The following is a 19,181-nucleotide window of genomic DNA, read 5'->3' as shown; positions in this document are numbered from 1 at the left end:
TGTAGGAAAGGAGGGCAACATCACATGACTTCTTCAGGCTCTTTGTTGGTGTCTTCCCTCTAGTGGCTGTAGACAGGACTCTTGGATCTTGGACAATGCTCTGATCAAAATACAAAATCTCTTCCTATTATATCATAAACGCAACTTGAACAAAAATCTCCCTGCTAACTCCTCTCTAGCTCTCTTGATAGGGATATCAGGATTCCATCATCTGAGGTTTAGACAGGTATTAGTTCCCTCTGGATGTGGTCACGCAGGCAGATCCATCTTTTTCCCACAGCTATGAGAACTAGAATGTTCTGTGAGTTCTATCTAGACAGTGACCATGTTGAAGAATTGTGAGATAAGGCTGGGCATATATTGCTTTAGAGAAAAATTGAAAAGAGAAGACATACAAAGCAATTTCTCTACCTCAGAGAGCAGGCCGGGTCCTGGATTGAAAGGTGCTGTTCTTTTCCTGCCTCTCTGCCTCTCCCTCAGTTCTCTGTTCCATACGGATGCTGAGGATAAAGTCAACACCGTAAGTAAGAAAGTGTTGGTGTTTAGTTCTGACCTGCCTTCTTTCCCACCAGTGTGTTGGTTGGAATTGTAGTTGGAATGGTTGACAAGATTCTTGAAGAAATGAAATTGCTCAAACAGATTTCAGGGTTAGCCAGAAATTTTCCTATTTCTGTCTGAATTTGTCTAGTTTAAAAAAAAAGGGGCGTTGGTGGCGCACGCCTTTAATCCCAGCACTCGGGAGGCAGAGCCAGGCGGATCTCTGTGAGTTCGAGGCCAGCCTGGGCTACCAAGTGAGCTCCAGGAAAGGCGCAAAGCTACACAGAGAAACCCTGTCTCGAAAAACCAAAAAAAAAAAAAAAAAGGACCAAAGTAAAGACAGTTTAACTGGAGCAAGAACAGTAGAGCCAATGCATTCTTGGACAACCTTTGAGCTTTTTGAATGAATTGAGAAGGGGTACAGGCTGGTCTGTGCCACTTTCAGATCTACCTACCATATTAGGTACAAAAGTAGCCATTCAGATACAGTCTGGGATGGTGATAGACACTTATTATTTTTTTTAAAAGGCTTTAACTTTTTCTTTGACAGCTCCATATTTATATGTGTGTGTCTCTTAATCATATCTACCCAACAACTATTCCTCTTTGGAGAGAGGCAAGCTTTCTGAGAGCGTGGACACATGAGCAGCCTCGCACTGGTGGACCCTTAAAATCTTAGTCCTTGATAGAGCCAGATTTGATCCTATGAAGGCCTCAGGAAGGCCACTGCAAACTCCCTGGAATTGTGTTCTTCTCCCAGGACCCCAAATGATAACCAAGACTGGTCACTAACATGGAAACAAGACCCTATTACTTACATAGTTCAGGACCCATCCTTACAAGCCAGCAGCATTTCCAATCATTTCTCTCCCTGCAGGCTGACGGATTCAAGGATGCAGCTGGTGCTAGAGGTGTGTGGCACCTTACCTGAGCCAGACCATGAGGCCATGTCACCATGAGGTGGGCCCCTCATGGCCTCAGCAGGAACAGAGCACTACAATATTGGCCTGCGCCGAGGAAACAGCTTCAAGCAGAGACATCCCTCAGGCACAGTGTCTGCTTCACCACCTGAGAAACCCTCGGAGGTCAAAGTCTGGTCTCAGGCCCATCAGCAGGTGAAGCCAATCTGGAAACTGGAAAGGAAGCACGTAGGCACACTGTCAGCCGGGCTGGGCACCAGTCTCTTGGGAGTCCCGCCCCAGCCAGCCTATTTCTTTTGCCCCAGCACTCTATGTAGCTCTGGGACTACAGCTGTCATTGCAGGCCACAGCAATCCCTGTTACCTGCAATCTCTCCCTGACTTGTTCAGCAATACTCTGCTGTACCGCCGCACCAACGTGAGGCAAAAACCATACCAGCAACTGGAATCTTTCTGCTTGCGTTCCAGCCCATCAGAGAAAAGACCTTTTTCTCTTCCTCAGAAGGGTCTCCCTGTCAGTGTCACTGCCAATAAAGTCACATCTTCTGCAGTCTTCCCCATGGCCCAGCCCATGGCGTCTTCACCCACTGATCCATACCTCTCACTGGCAGCAGCTGGGGAAAATCCTTCAAGGAAGAGTCTGTCCTCTGCCATCTCAGGGAAGATTGCATCTCCACTGTCCTCCTACAAGCCCATGCTGAACAACAACTCCTTCATGAGGCCAAATAGCACTAAAGTGCCCTTATCACAAGCCACAGATGGCCTGAAGCCAGTATCCTCACCCAAGATCCAGCCTGTCTCCTGGCATCATTCAGGGGGTACTGGAGACTGTGTATCCCAGCCTGGTGACCATAAGGTACCCCAGAGCATTGGCACTGTCTTAGATGATGCCACTGCCCCTAACACCTCATCTACCCCTAGCACCTTCAATATATCCACAGCCAGTGTTACCTCTTCCCAGTGCAGTCAGAGTAACTTTAGGATGGAGGCGTATCCCTGTGGCCTGGATGAAAACCCGGATTCCCAGAGCGCTACTAAAGAGGTACACTTCACTGAGGCTGTGAGGAAGTTGACTGCAAAAGGCTTTGAGAAGATGCCACGGCAAGGCTACCAGTTTGAGCAGGCTTGTTTTGTGAATCCGAGCTTCCAGTGGGGTCTTCTCAACAGAAGCAGGCGGTGGAAACCTCTGATGGGCCAGCGGTTTCCTCAGGAGGATATTGGATTAGACAGTGGGATCCTTCCTGGTGCCTCAGACACTTTGGGGTTGGACAGTACAGTCTTTTGTACCAAAAGGATCAGCATTCACCTCCTTGCCTCACATGTCCATGGGCTCAACCCCAGCCCTACCTGTGGGTCTATAGTTGACCCCCAATTACTTGGAGAAGACAGAGCTCCTGTTCCCCCTTCTTCCCTCCAGCCTCTTGGTGTAGCTGAAGTGGCCACCCGCCTTTCTTCTGTCCATCTTGGCCAGCCTGGGAAGGAACCTGAGGAAGCCAAGGAGCTGAGCTCAAGTGCTAGGGGTAGTTGGTAAGTTGCACCCTGTCTTTGGTTCATTTAGAACAGTACAATAGTTAGACCATAATCTGGGGACACTGCTACCCTCTATCTCTGATAGTTGGCTTTATTTTTAGCTGTCCTACAAGTTTTAGTTTTCGATCTAATGTAGGGATTCATTTTAAGGTGGGGAAGGAAAACTAGCTTGCAGACTAATTCTTGCTTTTGTAAACAGTTTTATTGGATGCAGCCTTGTCCATTTATTTACTATTGTTTTTTGTCTGCTTTCTTGCTACAACAGTAGAGTTGGAAAGTTGTGACTGAATGACCTACAAAACTGAAGCTGTTTACTGATAGTTCCTTTGGAGAGTTTGCCCATCCATGTTTTGGGTTATTACCAAGGGAGAAGTAAGAATTCCAGATACCACATCTTTTCTACTTACTCCAAACCAAATTGCATTTCCACGCATTCTTGGTATGATAGCAATTCAGAGGTGAAGACATGGACATAGTTGGTTCCTTCTCCTGTGTCTTGTTACTGTTCCAGAACCTTGATCCACCAAGGCCTTCTGAGTTCCCAGTGAGCATCCCAAGGACATGTAAATTACCAAATACTCACTGATGACTTTTGTATGCAGAATTTTAAACTTACATACTGTAAAGAGACTTCAAAGAAAATGATATGCAAATGAGGGATATAAAACTGAGGAACTATGGCTGGACCTAAATTCTGAGGACCTGAGAAATAGTTTATGAGGTCTAGGCAAGAAATAACAGATTAGTGATGAGGAGACTGTTATTGAGAGACAGTGAAGGAATGAGACTCCAGTGTGACTTCTTTTATGGAGTTGGCCTGGGTGGAGGCATGATTCTTTTCTTTCAGTTCAGCTACTGATCTCCAGCCAAACCAGGTGGAGCCTGAAGATACAGAAGATGAACTAGGAGATGGTTTGGAAGATTGCTGCAGCCATGATGAAAATGACGAAGAGGAAGGTAAGTAAGGAATCCTTTTGCCTCTTACTATGGGGTTTGGTCACTATTCCCTAGGGAAGGGGGATAACAGTGTATGCCAGGCTTGACTGACATTATCCCGGATCAGTCATTTGCTTTGGGGGCCTAACTTGGGAGCTTGTGAGGGCCTTTGGTCTCTAGCCCCTCTGCCCCACTGGTCTTGCCTCCTCTCATGTGTTAAGTTCAAGGAATGCAGTAAGAGCAGGAGATGTGCTCATTGCTCCCTCGAGAAGGGCTGACAGCCGGGGTGTAGAAGTAGTCGCCTGGGTTTGGTGAGGGTGCACCTGCAGCACCCTCTTCTGCTGAGGATTCTCTGTTCTTCCTCTACAGGAGACTCAGAGTGCTCTTCCTTAAGTGTTATCTCCCCCAGCGAGTCGGTGGCAATAATATCTCGGTGAGTGCTGTGCCAATCATTGGCAGATGCTCATTCCTTACTTTTGAAGGTTGTAATGACATTACCCTAACTGGCCCTAAGAACCCTAATTCATTCTCCTCAAATTTCCTGTTTGTTTGTTTTGTGTATACTTGTAGTTTAAGAAATGCTTGTTTTGATTTATTTTATTTTATTTTTTTCTGAGACAGGTCTCTAGATAGTCCTGGCTGTCTTGGAACTCAGTATGTAGATCAGGCTGGCCTTGAACTCACAGAGCTCTGCCTGAGTGCTTATGCACCATTGTGCTGCCATTTAAGTCCTTCTGTAGAGCAAATGCTTTGGAATGCTATGTCAGAAGACATTGAAAGCATTATTCTGTAAAAGGCTTGTAGAACTTATTTAAGGACTCTTATTTAGACCACATTTGGACCAAACGGTGGCTCAGAATGTAAAGCTGCTTGCTTCCAAGCCTGACAGCTGGAGTTCAGTCCCTGGAACCCCCATGCTGGAGGAAGAGGACCAATCTTCTCCCCCAGAAGTTACCTCTGTCATCTCTGTGTGCACTTTAGCATGTGTGCACCCCAACACACATACACATGAATAAATAAAGGTTATTAAGATTAAAAATAAGCAAAGAGGCACTTGTTAGTTAGGGTTTTCATTGCTGTGATAAAACACCATAACCAAAAGCAGCGTGGGGAGAAAGGGGTTTATGTCATGTCAGCTTACACTTCCACATCATAGTCTGTCATGAAGGGAAGTCAGAGCAGGAACTCAAGGCATAACCGGGACAAGCCATGGATGAACGTGTCTTACCTGACTTGTTCCTCCTGGCTTGATCAGCTTGCTTTCTTATATACCCTAGGCGCACCTGCCCAGGGATGGCACCACCCACAGTGAGCTAGCGGGGTCCTCCCCGATCAATCATTAACCAGACCCAACAGACTTGCCTACAGGCCAATCTTACAGAGGCATTTTCCCAGTTGAGATTCCTTCTTCCCAGATATGGCTAGATTTGTGTCCGTCTGACGAAAACAAGCCAGCACGGGACTTTAGAGGAGATTTATCTCATCTTTAATGGGCGTGTGTGAGTCAGTGCAGCTGCCCGTAGAGCCCCGTGAAGGTGTTCTGAGCAGTTACGAGTTGCCTGATAGAGATGCTAGGAACTGAACTCAGATCTATTGCAAAGCTGAGACCACTTCTCTAGCCCCAAACAAGACACTTGTGGTGCGAGGTGCCATGGCATTCATCTTAGTTCTCCCGAGTCTGATGCTGGATAAAGACTGTGAATTTGATGCCAGACTATACAAGCTCAAAAAACAGAGTAAACCATGTCCTCCAGCATAGTCTTCTTTGTTTCCCTTCCAGCCTTGCCTCAGAATTAGGCTGTCTTCATTAATTAAACTCTTTTATCATTTGTTAAAAAAAACAAAAAAGAACTCCTGAATTATTGAATATTGAAGGTTTTTCTCTTCTAAAAATACAAAGGGTTGGAAAATTAAGGGTGACAGGATGGCTCAGCTGGTAAGGCACTTGCTCCTGAACCTGATGACCTGAGTTCAAGCCCCAGAATTAACATGGAGGAAGAGAGAAGCAACTCCCTCAAGTGTCCCTGACTTGAATGACACTGGCAGTCATGTACGCACAAAACCTAGCCTTGTGCTGTGACGGACGGTGGCTGCTTTCTTGGTGTTTGATCCGCTTTACCTGTAGCTGAGAAGACCCTCTGCGTCTGGGTTAGCATGAACAAAGCTGCCCTGTCTCTGTAAATAAGATGGTGTGGCGGCGGCAGCAAACCAGCAAGGTCTTGAAGGCAGAGATGTCTAGAAATGGGAGAAATGAAATGCGATCTTTCCATGAACAGAACAGAAGTCCTGGCATGTGTCCTCAGTCTGTTGCATGATTTGTCTCTTTAAGCTCACTCTGTCTTGGTTTCATAAAAGTGAAGCTGGTTCTGGTGCAGATACTAGATGTCAGTTAAGTGCCTCTGTTTGCCATAAGAGAAAGATCACAGATCTACTGAATTGGAGTCCTGCCTTTTCACATACAAGAGTGGCTGTGTGTTCATTTGTGGGCCATCATCAAGAAAGCTGCACACCCCTTTAGCCTTCTAGATGGAGAAGATAAATCTCATGGGTGAAGGATTTAGCTTGTTGGTAGAGTACTTGGCTAGTGTGAGGCCTTGGGTTTGATCTCAAACTCCATCAAAGAAAAATTGGCTCTATAGCCAGGCTGGCTTTGAGCTCATGGTAACCTCCTTGCTTCAGCCTATAGAATACTGAAATTAGAAATGTGAACCACCATGCCTAGTTTCTCCCGTTATTAAAAAAGTTATATTTGACAACATAGGAAAAGTCAATAAATCAGAGATGGATCCTTGCCTTGTCCCCAAACCCAGAAGCTCAGGTGACGTTCCTGCCTCCCAGCAATAGTTGTGTTGCATCTTCTGCTGCTGTGCAGAATCATGTGACATTAGCAATGGAAGACCTTTGAGACCAGCGGAAATACTGAGAGTCGATGAAGGAGATTAAATGTTCCAGGGTCTTAGCTTATAGCCTTGCCTAAGGATAAGTCCAGTACCCTTTCATTATGCTTGTTCTGTCTCCTTTTAAAAACTGTGCGTGTGCGTGTGTGTGTGCGTGTGCGTGTGTGTCCGTGTCCATCCGTCCTCGTCTGTCTGTGATCTCTTAGAACCGGAGTCCGGTTGTGAGCTGAAATATAGATGCTGGAAATGAACCCAGATCCTTTGCAAGCAAGAACAAGTGCTCTTAGCCACTGAGCTGTTTCTCCAGCCCCTAGATTTTTAAGAAGGGTCTCGTACAGCCCTGCCTGGCCCAGACCTTGTGACTGTGGATGATAGAATGACCTCAGCATGTGGTGTGTGCCACCACTAATGCCACACTCTACTGATACATGTCATTGGCTTCACCATTCTTGTTGAGGCTGTTTGGGTTGTTTCCAACTTTGAACTATCGTTAAGTAAGGTTACTGAAAGGAATCCTGCCCATATTTTATGTGAACATGAGTGTTTTTAACAAGATCTCAACTGTTCGATTTTACCAATAGAGACTCGGGAGCCAGATGCTGGGGTGAAAGCCTGCTAACTCAGGCAGAGAAAGCACCTGGCTGACCTTCCTCCTCTGACATCCCAGAAGTCTCCCTCTTCTCAAGAACTACACTGTCTCAAAAACTCTTCAAACTGAATGTCCCTCCCTTCTACTTCCTGTGTGTCTATCCATCCTCCTGACTCCCTCTTACTGTTTTTTTTCTTAATAATCCTATGTTCCCTTCCTGTTAACTCTTTGCCTGCTCCACCTCTTGACCTATGGTTGACTTTATTTTAATCCTGTTAACATTATTCAAGCAGAAAGCTTAAAAGTGTGTGCTAGGGCTGAGCCGTACGACAACTAGAAACAGGTTTTTCCAGTAAATAACGCGATCTTGGGGTTCACAGTGTGATCAAATATCCTGCAGTACACCAGTCTTTATTTCTCGGAGCCGTGGGTCCGTCCAGAAGTGCATTTGCTAGCCGTAGGGCGGATGCTCTCTGTGCCACCGGATCTCCCTGCCTTGTCTCTGTTCTGTAGCATGGCTCGTTCTCTTCAGCATGGTGGTGCATGTCTAATGCCTCCTGCACTTGAGAGGCTGAGGTGGGAAGAGTAGGAATTTGAGACCAGCCTTGCCTTTCTGTAGAAACTCCTGTCTTTAAAACAAAATTTTAAAAATCGTAAGTTATGGAACACTGAATTATTTTACATATAGAGCTTGTTTTGGTTGTACTGAAAATAACAAGAGCAGCTTTTTAAAAAAGTATTGTCGAGCCGGGCGTGGTGGCGCACGCCTTTAATCCCAGCACTCGGGAGGCAGAGGCAGGCGGATCTTTGTGAGTTCGAGGCCAGCCTGGGCTACCAAGTGAGCTCCAGGAAAGGCGCAAAGCTACACAGAGAAACCCTGTCTCGAAAAAACCAAAAAAAAAAAAAAAAAGTATTGTCACAGTTCTAGGGATCAAGCTCGGGGCCTTCTCTGCTAGGCCAGGGCTCTGCTACTGAGATATTTGTTTTTTTCTTCTTTTCTTTACATTGTGAAAATTAATCTTACAGTAATATTTATGGCTCATATCAGTTCAGTGTAAAGACCCTGGCCCAGGGCCCTATGAGATCCAGACCTGGGTTGCCCTCAGAGTCAAGAGTAGAGGAGGAGGACATGAGCCAGCCATGTTTTCACGTGAGCCAAAGCTTAGAACAGGTTTCACTGTTGCTTTTCTTTCTTTTGTTCTTTCCTCACTTACAATATTTCTGGGCTGGGCGGTGGTGGCACACGCCTTTAATCCCAGCACTCGGCAGGCAGAGGCAGGCGGATCTCTGTGGGTGTGAGGTCAGCCTGGGCTACAGAGTTGAGTTCCAGGACAGCCAAAGCTACACAGAGAAACCCTGTCTGGAAGAAACCAAAAACAAAACAACATTTGTCTCTTGCTTTCAGTTATCACTGTCATCCTTTTCCTCCTCCCCACCTTGTTTTAGTGTGGCAGTCTTCTCCTAGTGTCCACCCAGACTCCCTCTTTCAGAACCCCTTCTGGGGATCCCCCAATCTGTGACTTACCACGGGATGTACTGGAGATGTACTGTCAGAGTGTTGGGCTCTCTGACTCTTGGTGGTGTCCATAACTCTAGGCAGGTTAGCACTGTATGAGTTCATATTTGCAGAATGTCTGTTCAACACTTGTCTTTCCAGAGTCATATGCAATCCTGTTAACACCTTAAAGCTGGCACTTTCCCATGCTCTGTTTGTTTTCCATCACAGGAACTGCGTGGATTTAATGTCCAAATCCCTTCCCAATCATGAGAAAGTTGTACGACCAGCCCTCATCTACAGTCTCTTCCCCAATGTGTCCCCTACCATTTATTTTGGAACTCGGGATGAAAGAGGTAAATGTCACCAAGGGACAAAATCCAGAGGAACTCACGGGAGGATGCTAGCTAACCTGGGTAGAGGGACAAGGAGAGTTCTCCCATGGCTCTTGTAGTAGTTATGCCCTGTGCTCAGTCTCCCAGGGATGGAGGTTCAATAGTGGACCTGGCGTGTCTGTCCTTTGTTGGCCTTCTCAGTCTCATAAGCCCTGGCTTAGCACACCGCCTCTAATCGGTTTCTTTCCCCTTCCAACCTTTCCTTTGCTCCTCACTCCTGCACAGCCCCTTTCCATAAAGTGCGCTTCTCTAAAACCTGATCTGGAACATTTGTAGTGATCTGTCTGCCCAGGAAAGGAGGGGTGCACTGCCATCTTTTTCGTCCCCTCACTGGGACCCTCCTGCCCTTGCCTTTCCCCAGTGGAGAAACTTCCCTGGGAACAGAGGAAGCTTCTGCGGTGGAAGATGAGCACAGTGACCCCCAACATAGTCAAGCAGACCATTGGACGGTCGCACTTCAAAATCAGCAAGCGTGAGTTACTCTTCCACTGACCTCCTTGCCCTGCCAGATGGGGTTTGGACAGGAAGGGAGCCTTAGAGACCCCTTGTTGTATGTGGGGACCCTGTCTTGAAGCTTCCAACCTCATAGAAGGGTGTAACTCTAAAAATCCTCCGGGCTGAGCCAGTTGCTCAGAATTAAGAGGCAGAAGACCATTGTTTTGGCCCGGTCTTAAGGCCTCGTGTAGGGCAGTTCCATGGTAACTCTTAAATCACCTCTGTGAGTCCAGCGGTTTGGCCTTGTTTTATCCCAGAGTCTGAGCTATTAAGTGAGACCGACTTTCTGATTGCCTTCTGCAGGGAATGATGATTGGCTGGGCTGCTGGGGTCACCACATGAAGTCTCCTGGTTTTCGATCCATTCGAGAGCATCAGAAGGTGGGTCCTTTCCAAGGACTAGGCCGGGATGAGAGCGTTGTTGGGCAGTGAGAGGGAATATTGGAAGAGCATTCATGTGAGGAAGTTGGAGAGGAGAGTTCTGGAGAACACAGTGGGGGTCTTAGCAAAGTGTCTCCACCCCAGGCCTGTTGCCTCTCAGCTGATTTTCATTCTGCGTCTTGAGAGGCCTTGTCTGTTTTCAGCTGGAGGAGTTTCCCGTTACCACTAACTGCTTCTCCACAAGCTACGTTTATGTAAAGAGTGGTCTGTGGTTCTGTTGGAGCTCTGTGTCCTCATGCCCCTAGATTTCCCAGTGGTTTTGTCTCACATGCTGTCATGGAAAATAGGTAATAGTTTTTCCTTTGTATTCAAAGGGACTGTCACGACTGTTCTAGTTGGCTTCTCTGCTGCTGACAAGGCACTGGCCAGAAGCAGTCTGGAGAGGAGAGGGTTTGGCTTACAGCTCAGTCTATCACTGAGGGAAGCTGAGGCAGGAACCGAGCAGAGACTGTGGAGAAACACTACTTACGGGCTCCTTCTCCGTGGTTTGCTCAGCTTGCTTTCTCGTACAACCCAGAACCACCTGCCTAGGTGGCCTGGGCCTCTCACCTCAATAGTTAATCAAGAAACTGCCCCCATGGACAGAGGCACAGGCTAGTCTGGTGGAGGCAATTCCCTGGTTAGTTCACCCTTGCCGGGTAACTAGTTTGTGTCTAGATGGTGGCAGAAAAAGGAACATGAACTTTGCGGGGGAGGCTGGAGTGTTGCGGTGGGTGGGGCTTCTCTTGTTCTTCTTGGTCTCACCTCTGCCTTCCCCTCTACTTGCCTTTTTGCCTTCTGTAGCTAAACCACTTCCCGGGCTCCTTCCAGATTGGGAGGAAGGACCGGCTGTGGCGGAACCTGTCTCGCATGCAGAGCCGTTTTGGCAAGAAAGAGTTCAGTTTCTTCCCCCAGTCCTTCATCCTGCCCCAGGATGCCAAGCTCCTGCGCAAAGCCTGGGAGAGCAGCAGCCGCCAGAAGTGGATTGTGAAGCCAGTGAGTGGGGCAAAGGGAGAAGGAGATGCTGGGACGAGAGGGAAGGACAGCAGATCTCATCTCCTTCCCTTTGACTTCTAGCCAGCATCTGCTCGAGGCATTGGCATTCAGGTCATTCACAAATGGAGTCAGCTCCCCAAGCGCAGGCCCCTCCTGGTACAGAGGTGAGCCTATCTAGCTCACATTCCTCTCCATCTCCCTGTCTTCTTGGTCTCTGAATTCCCTTCTTAGAGTGGTCTACCTCGTGACCTCCCAGCCAAAGACCTTCCTTAGTCAACTGTTGAAGGATTTCACCACAGCTCCTTCTCATCCGGCTGGGTGTAAAGGTAGCCTTTCCTCCTTGTAGGTATCTACACAAACCCTACCTCATTAGTGGCAGCAAATTTGATCTTCGGATCTACGTTTACGTTACTTCTTATGATCCCCTACGGATTTACCTCTTTTCGGATGGACTCGTCCGCTTTGCCAGTTGCAAGTATGTGCTGGTGGTGAGGCATTCCCCTGACACTGGGAGATTTCCTTTCCTCGGGATGACGTCACTGAGCAGAAAAGGAACAGATAGCTTAGCAGTGGTTTTCGTCAGTAAGGAAGGTGAGAGGGTGGGAAATGAGGAAAGAGTTCCTGTGGGACTGAGCTTGCCGAGTGAATTAGCACTTGTCCTTTATCTCCTTCCTGGGGAAGTAGTTGGCCTCTTCTCCATCTGCTCTCGCCATCATGCCTCTGCCATTTTCTCACTTCCAGGTATTCGCCTTCCATGAAGAGTCTTAGCAACAAGTTCATGCACCTGACCAACTACAGTGTCAATAAAAAGAATGCCGAGTACCAGGCCAACGCTGATGAGACGGCCTGCCAGGGCCACAAATGGTACTGAGGGCAGTGTGTCCTGATCAAAACTCTGTCTTGAACCTAGGAAGGGCTTTCTTTGCCTTTGGGAGGTTTGGGGCAGGAGTTGAGGAATATTAGTGCACTTGTCATTTCAGAATTGGTCTGTTTGCATCCGAATGCATCTCTTTCTTATGTCAAAATACCATTGGGGAAATACAAAGAAGGTGTCTTTACCTCCATACTCCTTATTTTTTTTAACACTCATTTCTAGGACTAACCACAAGTCCTTCCTTCTCTCCCTTCAGGGCACTGAAGGCTTTGTGGAATTACCTGAGCCAGAAGGGAATTAATAGTGATATCATCTGGGAGAAGATAAAGGATGTTGTTGTCAAAACCATCATCTCGTGAGTTTCAGTGCTCCTTTGGCTGTTGGGTGTGCCATGAACCCTCATGCTTTCTCCTTGCCTCTCTGCTGTGCTCTGAAGCTGTGCCCATTTTGTGTTTCAGTTTTGAGGACAGCAGATAGGAAGAGGTAGAGTTAAATTCTGCTTTCTTAGTTTTCTGTTAATGTGATAAAACACCATGACCAAGGCAACTTATAAAAGAAAGCATTTAATTTGGGGTTTAGGATTCCAGGGAGTTAGTACAAGGCAGAGGGGGCTAGTTTGGACTTCTGAAACCTCAAAGCCCACCACTAGTGACACACCTTCTCCAATAAGGCCACGTCTCTTAATCCTTCCCTAACAGTCCACCAACTGGGAACCAGCTGTTCAGATATGTGAGCCTATGGAAGCCGTTCTCACTCAGACCACCATACCTCTCTTTACCAAACTTCGTCAAGGTGATGGCCCAGATCGGGCACATCTCTTAAGAGCTGCTGTTTTGGGGTGGGGGTGGATGGTTGTCGTGATTGAGATGGTCTGATGTTGCCAAGATTATTTCCCTGCTTTCTGCAGGGGGATTGTGTGAATACATCCCCTGTTGGCTCTGAGGAGGCACTTTAAAAGAGAAAGTTGCTTCTGCCCTCCTAATTCAAGATATCCCACCGGCAGGTCAGAGCCCTACGTGACCAACTTACTGAAGTTGTATGTGCGACGTCCCTACAGCTGTCATGAACTCTTTGGTTTTGACATCATGCTGGATGAGAACCTAAAGCCCTGGGTCCTAGAAGTCAACATTTCCCCAAGGTAGGTGGCACTGTTAGTTACTCTGAGTAAAATCCACTTTTCATCCTCAGAATCCCTGTCATTATCGTCTTATTGACGTGGGAAGGTCTCTCCTTCGCTAGGATATGCATTTTCCTGTCATGGTCTATACTCCTTCACTGATACTTTGCTGTTATCTTAAGGATCTTTGAGAATAGAAAAGTGTTATTAAAAGTTGTTGATCCCTACCATTTTCTAGCAAACCAAGGGCATGGGCAAGTTCACCAAGCTGCATGAGGGTATTTGTTTGATTGTTGTTTGTTTGAGTCAGGGTTTCTCTGTTGTAGCTCTGGCTGTTCTGGAACTCACTCTGTAGACCAGGCTAGCCTTGAACTCAACTGCCTCTGCTTACTGAGTGGTGGGATTAAAGGCCTGCGCCACCAGACCCAGCTGAGCATATTTGCTGAAGATGCTCACACATGTGGTATTGGAGTCTCTTTTGTTGTCAAGAATCCAGGAAATGAGAAACCCTGATTTTGACGGAGGACCCCAAATCATTCTGGAGTGCTGCTTTGACCCTGGATTGCATTCTTCCCCTGCAGCCTCCACTCCAATTCTCCCCTGGACATCAGCATCAAAGGCCAGATGATCCGAGATCTCCTGAACCTGGCAGGCTTCGTTCTGCCCACCATGGAGGACATCCTCTCCAGTTCCAGCAGCCCCAGCAGCTCCAGCGGCTCCAGCACCAGGTCTGCTTCTCAGCTTCTCTAGGTTGGGATGGCAGCAGGAGCAGCCCATTGTGATTTGGGGAAGGAATGGGGTTGGGAGCCTCTCTCCTGCGTGGTCTCCTTTATGGCCCAGTCTGCTTCTGCTGTCTGTCCACATACCACTGCCATATCAGTACCCTGGAAGTAAGTCTGATTACTTATGTTCAGAATCTCCACAGGACCCAAGGATCAAATTTAACCTCCATACCTGGACATTGGAGGCCCCAGCCATTTTTCCTGGGTGTATGTTTCTACTCTGCTTGATTCTGATGCCCTGGCAGATCCTTAAGGACTATGTAGTGTCCTTTCATCTGCTTATGTGGTTTCTTCATTCTAAAGATGCCCTCATTCAGATTCTCTATCCATCAAAACCTAGTTCTAAACATCTTTCTGAAGCACTTCAGTGTGGAGTTTTTTCCTTCATGGCTCCGAAGTTTTGAAACTATTCTTGAGGAAACTGTTTAGTAAGTGCCCAGGGGGTAATTAAGGAAATACAGTGTATCCACTCAATTCTGTAGCGTACATATTAATTAGTATTGTAGTTTATAGTTAAGGACATTGAAGATCCTATCACAGTAATCGATTCAGCCCAAGAGAATGAGGGGGTAGAGTACGAATTCTGGCTCCCAGCAGAACATGCTGTTTCACACCTGTGATCCCAGCACTTAAAGGTGCAGGCCAGGACATCTCATGCAAGTTAGAGATTAGTCTGGGATACAGAGTGAGACTCTATCTTAAAACACAAAAAATAAACAAAAAAGGTGATTTTCTTGGTGACTGACCTACTTTACCCACTGTGTATTTCTGGAGGTAAACTTGGCCTTGTCCTGCAGTTAACTTGAATTATTCCATTTGCCAAAAGGGAGTCAGTTCTTTCTGTTTGACCTGTGAGAGGTAGATCCAAGTGGACTCCCTGAAGCTTACAAGAATTGTTTAAGTTTACAAAAAGTAATAAAAGTTTTATGTAGGTTAGCATTACCTACCACTGTTTGTAATCTGTATTGAAATCGACATTGGAGAGAAAGTTGTAGACTCATGTCGTTGAGTCAGAGTAAAAGCTTGGGAACTCAAAAATGATTTTGTGTTAAAAGCATCTGTGAGTTTCTCTCCTTTCAGAGCCTGGTAGCAGCCGGGCGGTGGTGGCGCACGCCTTTAATCCCAGCACTCGGGAGGCAGAGCCAGGCGGATCTCTGTGAGTTCAAGGCCAGCCTGGGCTACCAAGTGAGTTCCAGGAAAGGCGCAAAGCTACACAAGAGAAACCCTGTCTCGAAAAAAAAAAAAAAAAAACAAAAAACAAAAAAACAAACAAACAAAACAAACAAACAAACAAACAGAGCCTGGTAGCAAGGTCAGGTCTCTTCCTCAGCTGGAGACCTGGTAGTTCTAGGGAGGCCTGATTTTTACAAATGAAGAGAAGGACACTGCAGCCCTGGGGAGGAGCTGGTATGCTTGCTGCTGGTAAAACTACAGTTAGTCGCCGGGCGGTGGTGGCGCACACCCTTAATCCTAGCACTCAGGAGGCAGAGCCAGGCAGATCTCTGTGAGTTTAAGGTCAGCCTGGTCTACAGAGTGAGATCCAGGACAGGAGCCAAAACTACACAGAGAAACCCTGTCTCAAAAAACAAAACAAAACAATACAGTTAGTCAATATCACCAGAGATATGAGAAGGATAAATTATAGTAGGAAATATAATCCAAATGGCCTATGTATCAATTACAATGACAGAGACTTACCTACTACTTAGAAGGTTCTGGAGGCTTCGTTGAGCAGTGGTCTGTCTTTGGTTACCATATAGGACAGCATTAAATCTTCAGCTACAACATAGAGCATCATCAGCCTTTGGCTACCAGACCCAGGTCTGAGAGATAGGGCAGTGAACCCAGCAGTGTCCATAGCTTGGGTAGAGCCCTGGTGGCAAGTTGAGGCATGGGGAAGTTTTGCCCAGTGTGAGTGACCACAAATCAGGTGGAGTCATGTTCCATCTATCTTCTTTGGATACCTTAGAGTTCCCACTAGGAGCTGGCATTTCTATCTATCATTGGAAGATTTTTGTTGTTTTTAAGAGTTACTTGTTGATTATGTATATATTCTTCCTTCATGTATGCCTGCATGCCAGAAGAAGGCACCAGATCTCATTATAGATAGTTGTGAGTAACCATGTGGGTGCTGGGAATTGAACTCAGGAACCTCTGGAAAGAGCAGCCTGTGCTCTTAACCTCTGAGCCAGTTCTCCAGACCCTGGCAAGTTTTTTTTTTGTTTTTTGTTTTTTGTTTTTTGTTTTTTGTTTTTTGTTTTTTTATTAAAAATGCCTTATTCAGCAGATCTCTGAAGAGTTTGAGGAACACAATCTATTAAGTATACCTGATTTCAACAAACTTGTTTTAAGTTACTTGCTTTAAACATACACAGGAGGCTAAATAAAACTTGTCACTAAATGAATTATATAACTCTTTAGAAGTTAGTCTTTTATTGTGTACCATTATAGAACATCATAGTTTCTTATATGGCTCAGTTTTTCCAAATAGCTGAAGCTTAACAAAGTTAGCAAAGGCAAAGAGGCTAAGCATACATTATTGTGAACCTGGGTAGACCTTAGGAATTTATAGATCTTCTTTTTTTTAAGATTGATCTATCTATCTATCTATCTATCTGTCTGTCTGTCTGTCTGTCTGTCTGTCTGTCTATTATGTACACAGAAGAGGGCGCCAGATCTCATTACATATGGTTGTGAGCCACCATGTGGGTGCTGGGAATTGAACTCAGGACCTCTGGAAGAACAGTCGGTGCTCTTAACCTCTGAGCCATCTCTCCAGCCTGAATTTATAAATCTTTGTTCTTTCTTATTTAAATTTTTTTTAGAAGCCTAGTGTTGAACAGAGTTAGCAAAGACATAAGTGGTTAGACATACATTTCTAAGTTAAGTTCTGTTAACCTGAGTATACCTTTATATTCTTGGGAATTTCTCATCGTACAAAAATATATACTAATCCAAAATATTTTGGAGACTTGCTGTTGCTTCCTTAGTCTAAAAGGAGATACAGTGATAAACCAAGGACTCAGTAGGACTGAGAGGTTTTATAGGTGTTACCTTAGTGGTCACCTTAAGATGGTAAAGTCACATGCCATGTATCCTTTAACCTTAGTAAAGAGGGCTGCCAACCATGGGGTTACTATTTAAAATATTTTTTTTTTGGTAACTTCATGTTTTTACACAAGAGTTGAACCCAAGTTTCATGTGTAGTAAGTTGTAGTAAATTAAGATTACCCACGTAAAATTTAGCTATAAACCTTTTGTTATCTTTCAAGCCAAATTTAGGTAAAGATTTTTATAGATTTAGTAACCATGCCCAATTAACTTAAAAATCTTGAGTTTATAGCATAGTTGTAAGAGATTTTTTGAGAGTAGAGCTCAGAGAAATTATAGAATAAAAGATTTTTAAGTAGGAAGTAGAAAAACCTTAAAGATAACAGCCTTGGAAGTGTAGAGCAGAGGAAATTTAGATACAAGCGATTTGGGAATCATTTGTGCAGTGGCAGAAGTTGTTACCATATGAAAGAATTTGAAAATTGAGTATACAACCTTTGGCCATTGATCTGTATTGAGGCCAACTTGTTTGTAGTCCAAGAAGGAAAGAGAGTTGGTTGTAAAATGAAATTCTACAGGCAAAGACACATCCTCACAGTGTAAACAAATACTCTGCAACATTTCCCCCTTTTTGTCTAAATAAAAAGGGAAGGTTTTAACTCTAACACAGTAAAACTATAAACAATAAGGACAATTATCTAGTAAGAATTTACATTCACAATGTCCAGTCCATTTGTATTTGGCAAATTCAGAGAAACTATTGTATTACCTATCCTACCTCAGTGAGTCCAAAGTTTTATACCTAAACCATTTTCTATCATAAGTTGTATTACCATCCTAAAAATATCTTTTTAGACCTCAAAACCTTTTCTTAGATAAACATACTTTTATGTTTTTCAACCTTAGACACTTTTTGCCTCTTTTGTGAGTTTCTTTTTTAAATTTGGTAACAAGGAAAACTGTAACTATAACTGTCTATCTAGTCTTCAACTCCACCAGAGACCTGAGAAGGATATAATATTACCTGAGTAACAGGACATGCAGAGCAAGCAATTTCCAGACTATAGAAATGACAGAAACAGCTGTGTGGTGGTAGCACACACCTTTAATCTCAGCACTTGGGAGGCAGAGCCAGGTGGATCTCTGAGTTCGTGGCCAGCCTGGACCAGAAAGCGAGTTCCAGGACAGGCACTAAAACTACACAGAGAAACCCTATCTCGAAAACAAACAAACAAACAAGAAAAGAAATGACAGAAACAGCTGGTTGCCCGGGCAGTCACCCAAGGTTCCTTTGCAATGTTGGGGCATCCATCCATCTTCAGCCTACAGGCCTAGAATATCTGACAAGACTTTTTTGTGAAACAGGAAATTTTTGAAGAACTCTTCTACCTTGTCTTGGCAAAGTTTGGCAGTCGCCTTCTTTTGTGTCCTGCTTGTCCAATTTGGACAGCACACTGTCAGCAGTCAGGGCAAAGGGCAATTTCTTGCCCAGTGCCAACTTCGCCACAATAAAAGCAAACTCCGTATGGAGGTCCTTTGATGTCTGTCATCTCTCTTTTTTTTTTTTTTTTTTTTTTTTTTTTTGAAGTAAATTGGTGCTGCCAAGAGCAGACTTGTCTTACTGTCATGAAAAGCGTTAGGTTATTAAAACATCTTAAATGCCATATTGTGTAGATCTCTGAAGTGTTTGAAAGACCATCTATCTATCTAAAATATACTCTGACCTTGAAAATATACTTAACATGGCCACAAATTTAATTGTTAGGTGACTATTAGCCTGTATTTTTTAATTATCCTAAATAGTTTGTAATAATAACTTTCAAGGACTAGAAATTTACATTACATTGTTAAAAGAGTTGCATAGGTACAATACCTTAAACAAAAGTAGAAACACACACACACACACACAATAACATAAATAACCTTAAATTTGTATCAATATATCCAAAACTATCTTAAGAGTAGAAACATACATTGAGTATGTTCTAACAACAATAACATTAAATTTGTATCAGTATACAAAAATCTATACTAATGTAACTTTTTATCCTAGCATTCCTATATCCCCCCCCAACACACTTTTCTTTTTTAAAAAAGAGATCCTTGACTCTAACCTCCCTTGCTTAGTTTCCTCCCTTACCATGATCTG

At 44.9% G+C, this 19,181-nt stretch overlaps 1 protein-coding gene across 6 annotated transcripts in view; it reads left to right on the top strand.

The window, feature by feature from the left end:
- Window positions 1–19,181, top strand: part of Ttll4 (tubulin tyrosine ligase like 4) — a 51,258-nt gene that overhangs the window by 20,752 nt on the left and 11,325 nt on the right. For 4 of the 6 annotated variants that reach the window (XM_006972183.4, XM_076550047.1, XM_076550049.1 and 1 more), the window contains 13 exons: window positions 1,415–2,983; window positions 3,834–3,943; window positions 4,292–4,355; window positions 9,135–9,259; window positions 9,660–9,770; window positions 10,097–10,173; window positions 11,017–11,208; window positions 11,290–11,372; window positions 11,555–11,683; window positions 11,950–12,072; window positions 12,339–12,437; window positions 13,086–13,220; window positions 13,781–13,927. In XM_006972183.4, the coding sequence (XP_006972245.1) occupies window positions 1,509–2,983; window positions 3,834–3,943; window positions 4,292–4,355; window positions 9,135–9,259; window positions 9,660–9,770; window positions 10,097–10,173; window positions 11,017–11,208; window positions 11,290–11,372; window positions 11,555–11,683; window positions 11,950–12,072; window positions 12,339–12,437; window positions 13,086–13,220; window positions 13,781–13,927 (2,870 nt within the window). In that variant the 5' untranslated portion in view covers window positions 1,415–1,508. The remainder of the gene's footprint in view (window positions 1–1,414; window positions 2,984–3,833; window positions 3,944–4,291; window positions 4,356–9,134; window positions 9,260–9,659; window positions 9,771–10,096; window positions 10,174–11,016; window positions 11,209–11,289; window positions 11,373–11,554; window positions 11,684–11,949; window positions 12,073–12,338; window positions 12,438–13,085; window positions 13,221–13,780; window positions 13,928–19,181) is intronic. The other 2 variants (XM_015985749.3, XM_076550050.1) reach the window with 1 other exon arrangement.

The sequence above is a fragment of the Peromyscus maniculatus genome, chromosome 13 (assembly GCF_049852395.1).
Source record: "Peromyscus maniculatus bairdii isolate BWxNUB_F1_BW_parent chromosome 13, HU_Pman_BW_mat_3.1, whole genome shotgun sequence".
In the NCBI taxonomy this organism is placed as follows: domain Eukaryota; kingdom Metazoa; phylum Chordata; class Mammalia; order Rodentia; family Cricetidae; genus Peromyscus; species Peromyscus maniculatus.
The sequence above is the reverse complement of the archived record's forward strand: the minus strand, read 5'-3'. Positions and strand labels throughout refer to the sequence as shown.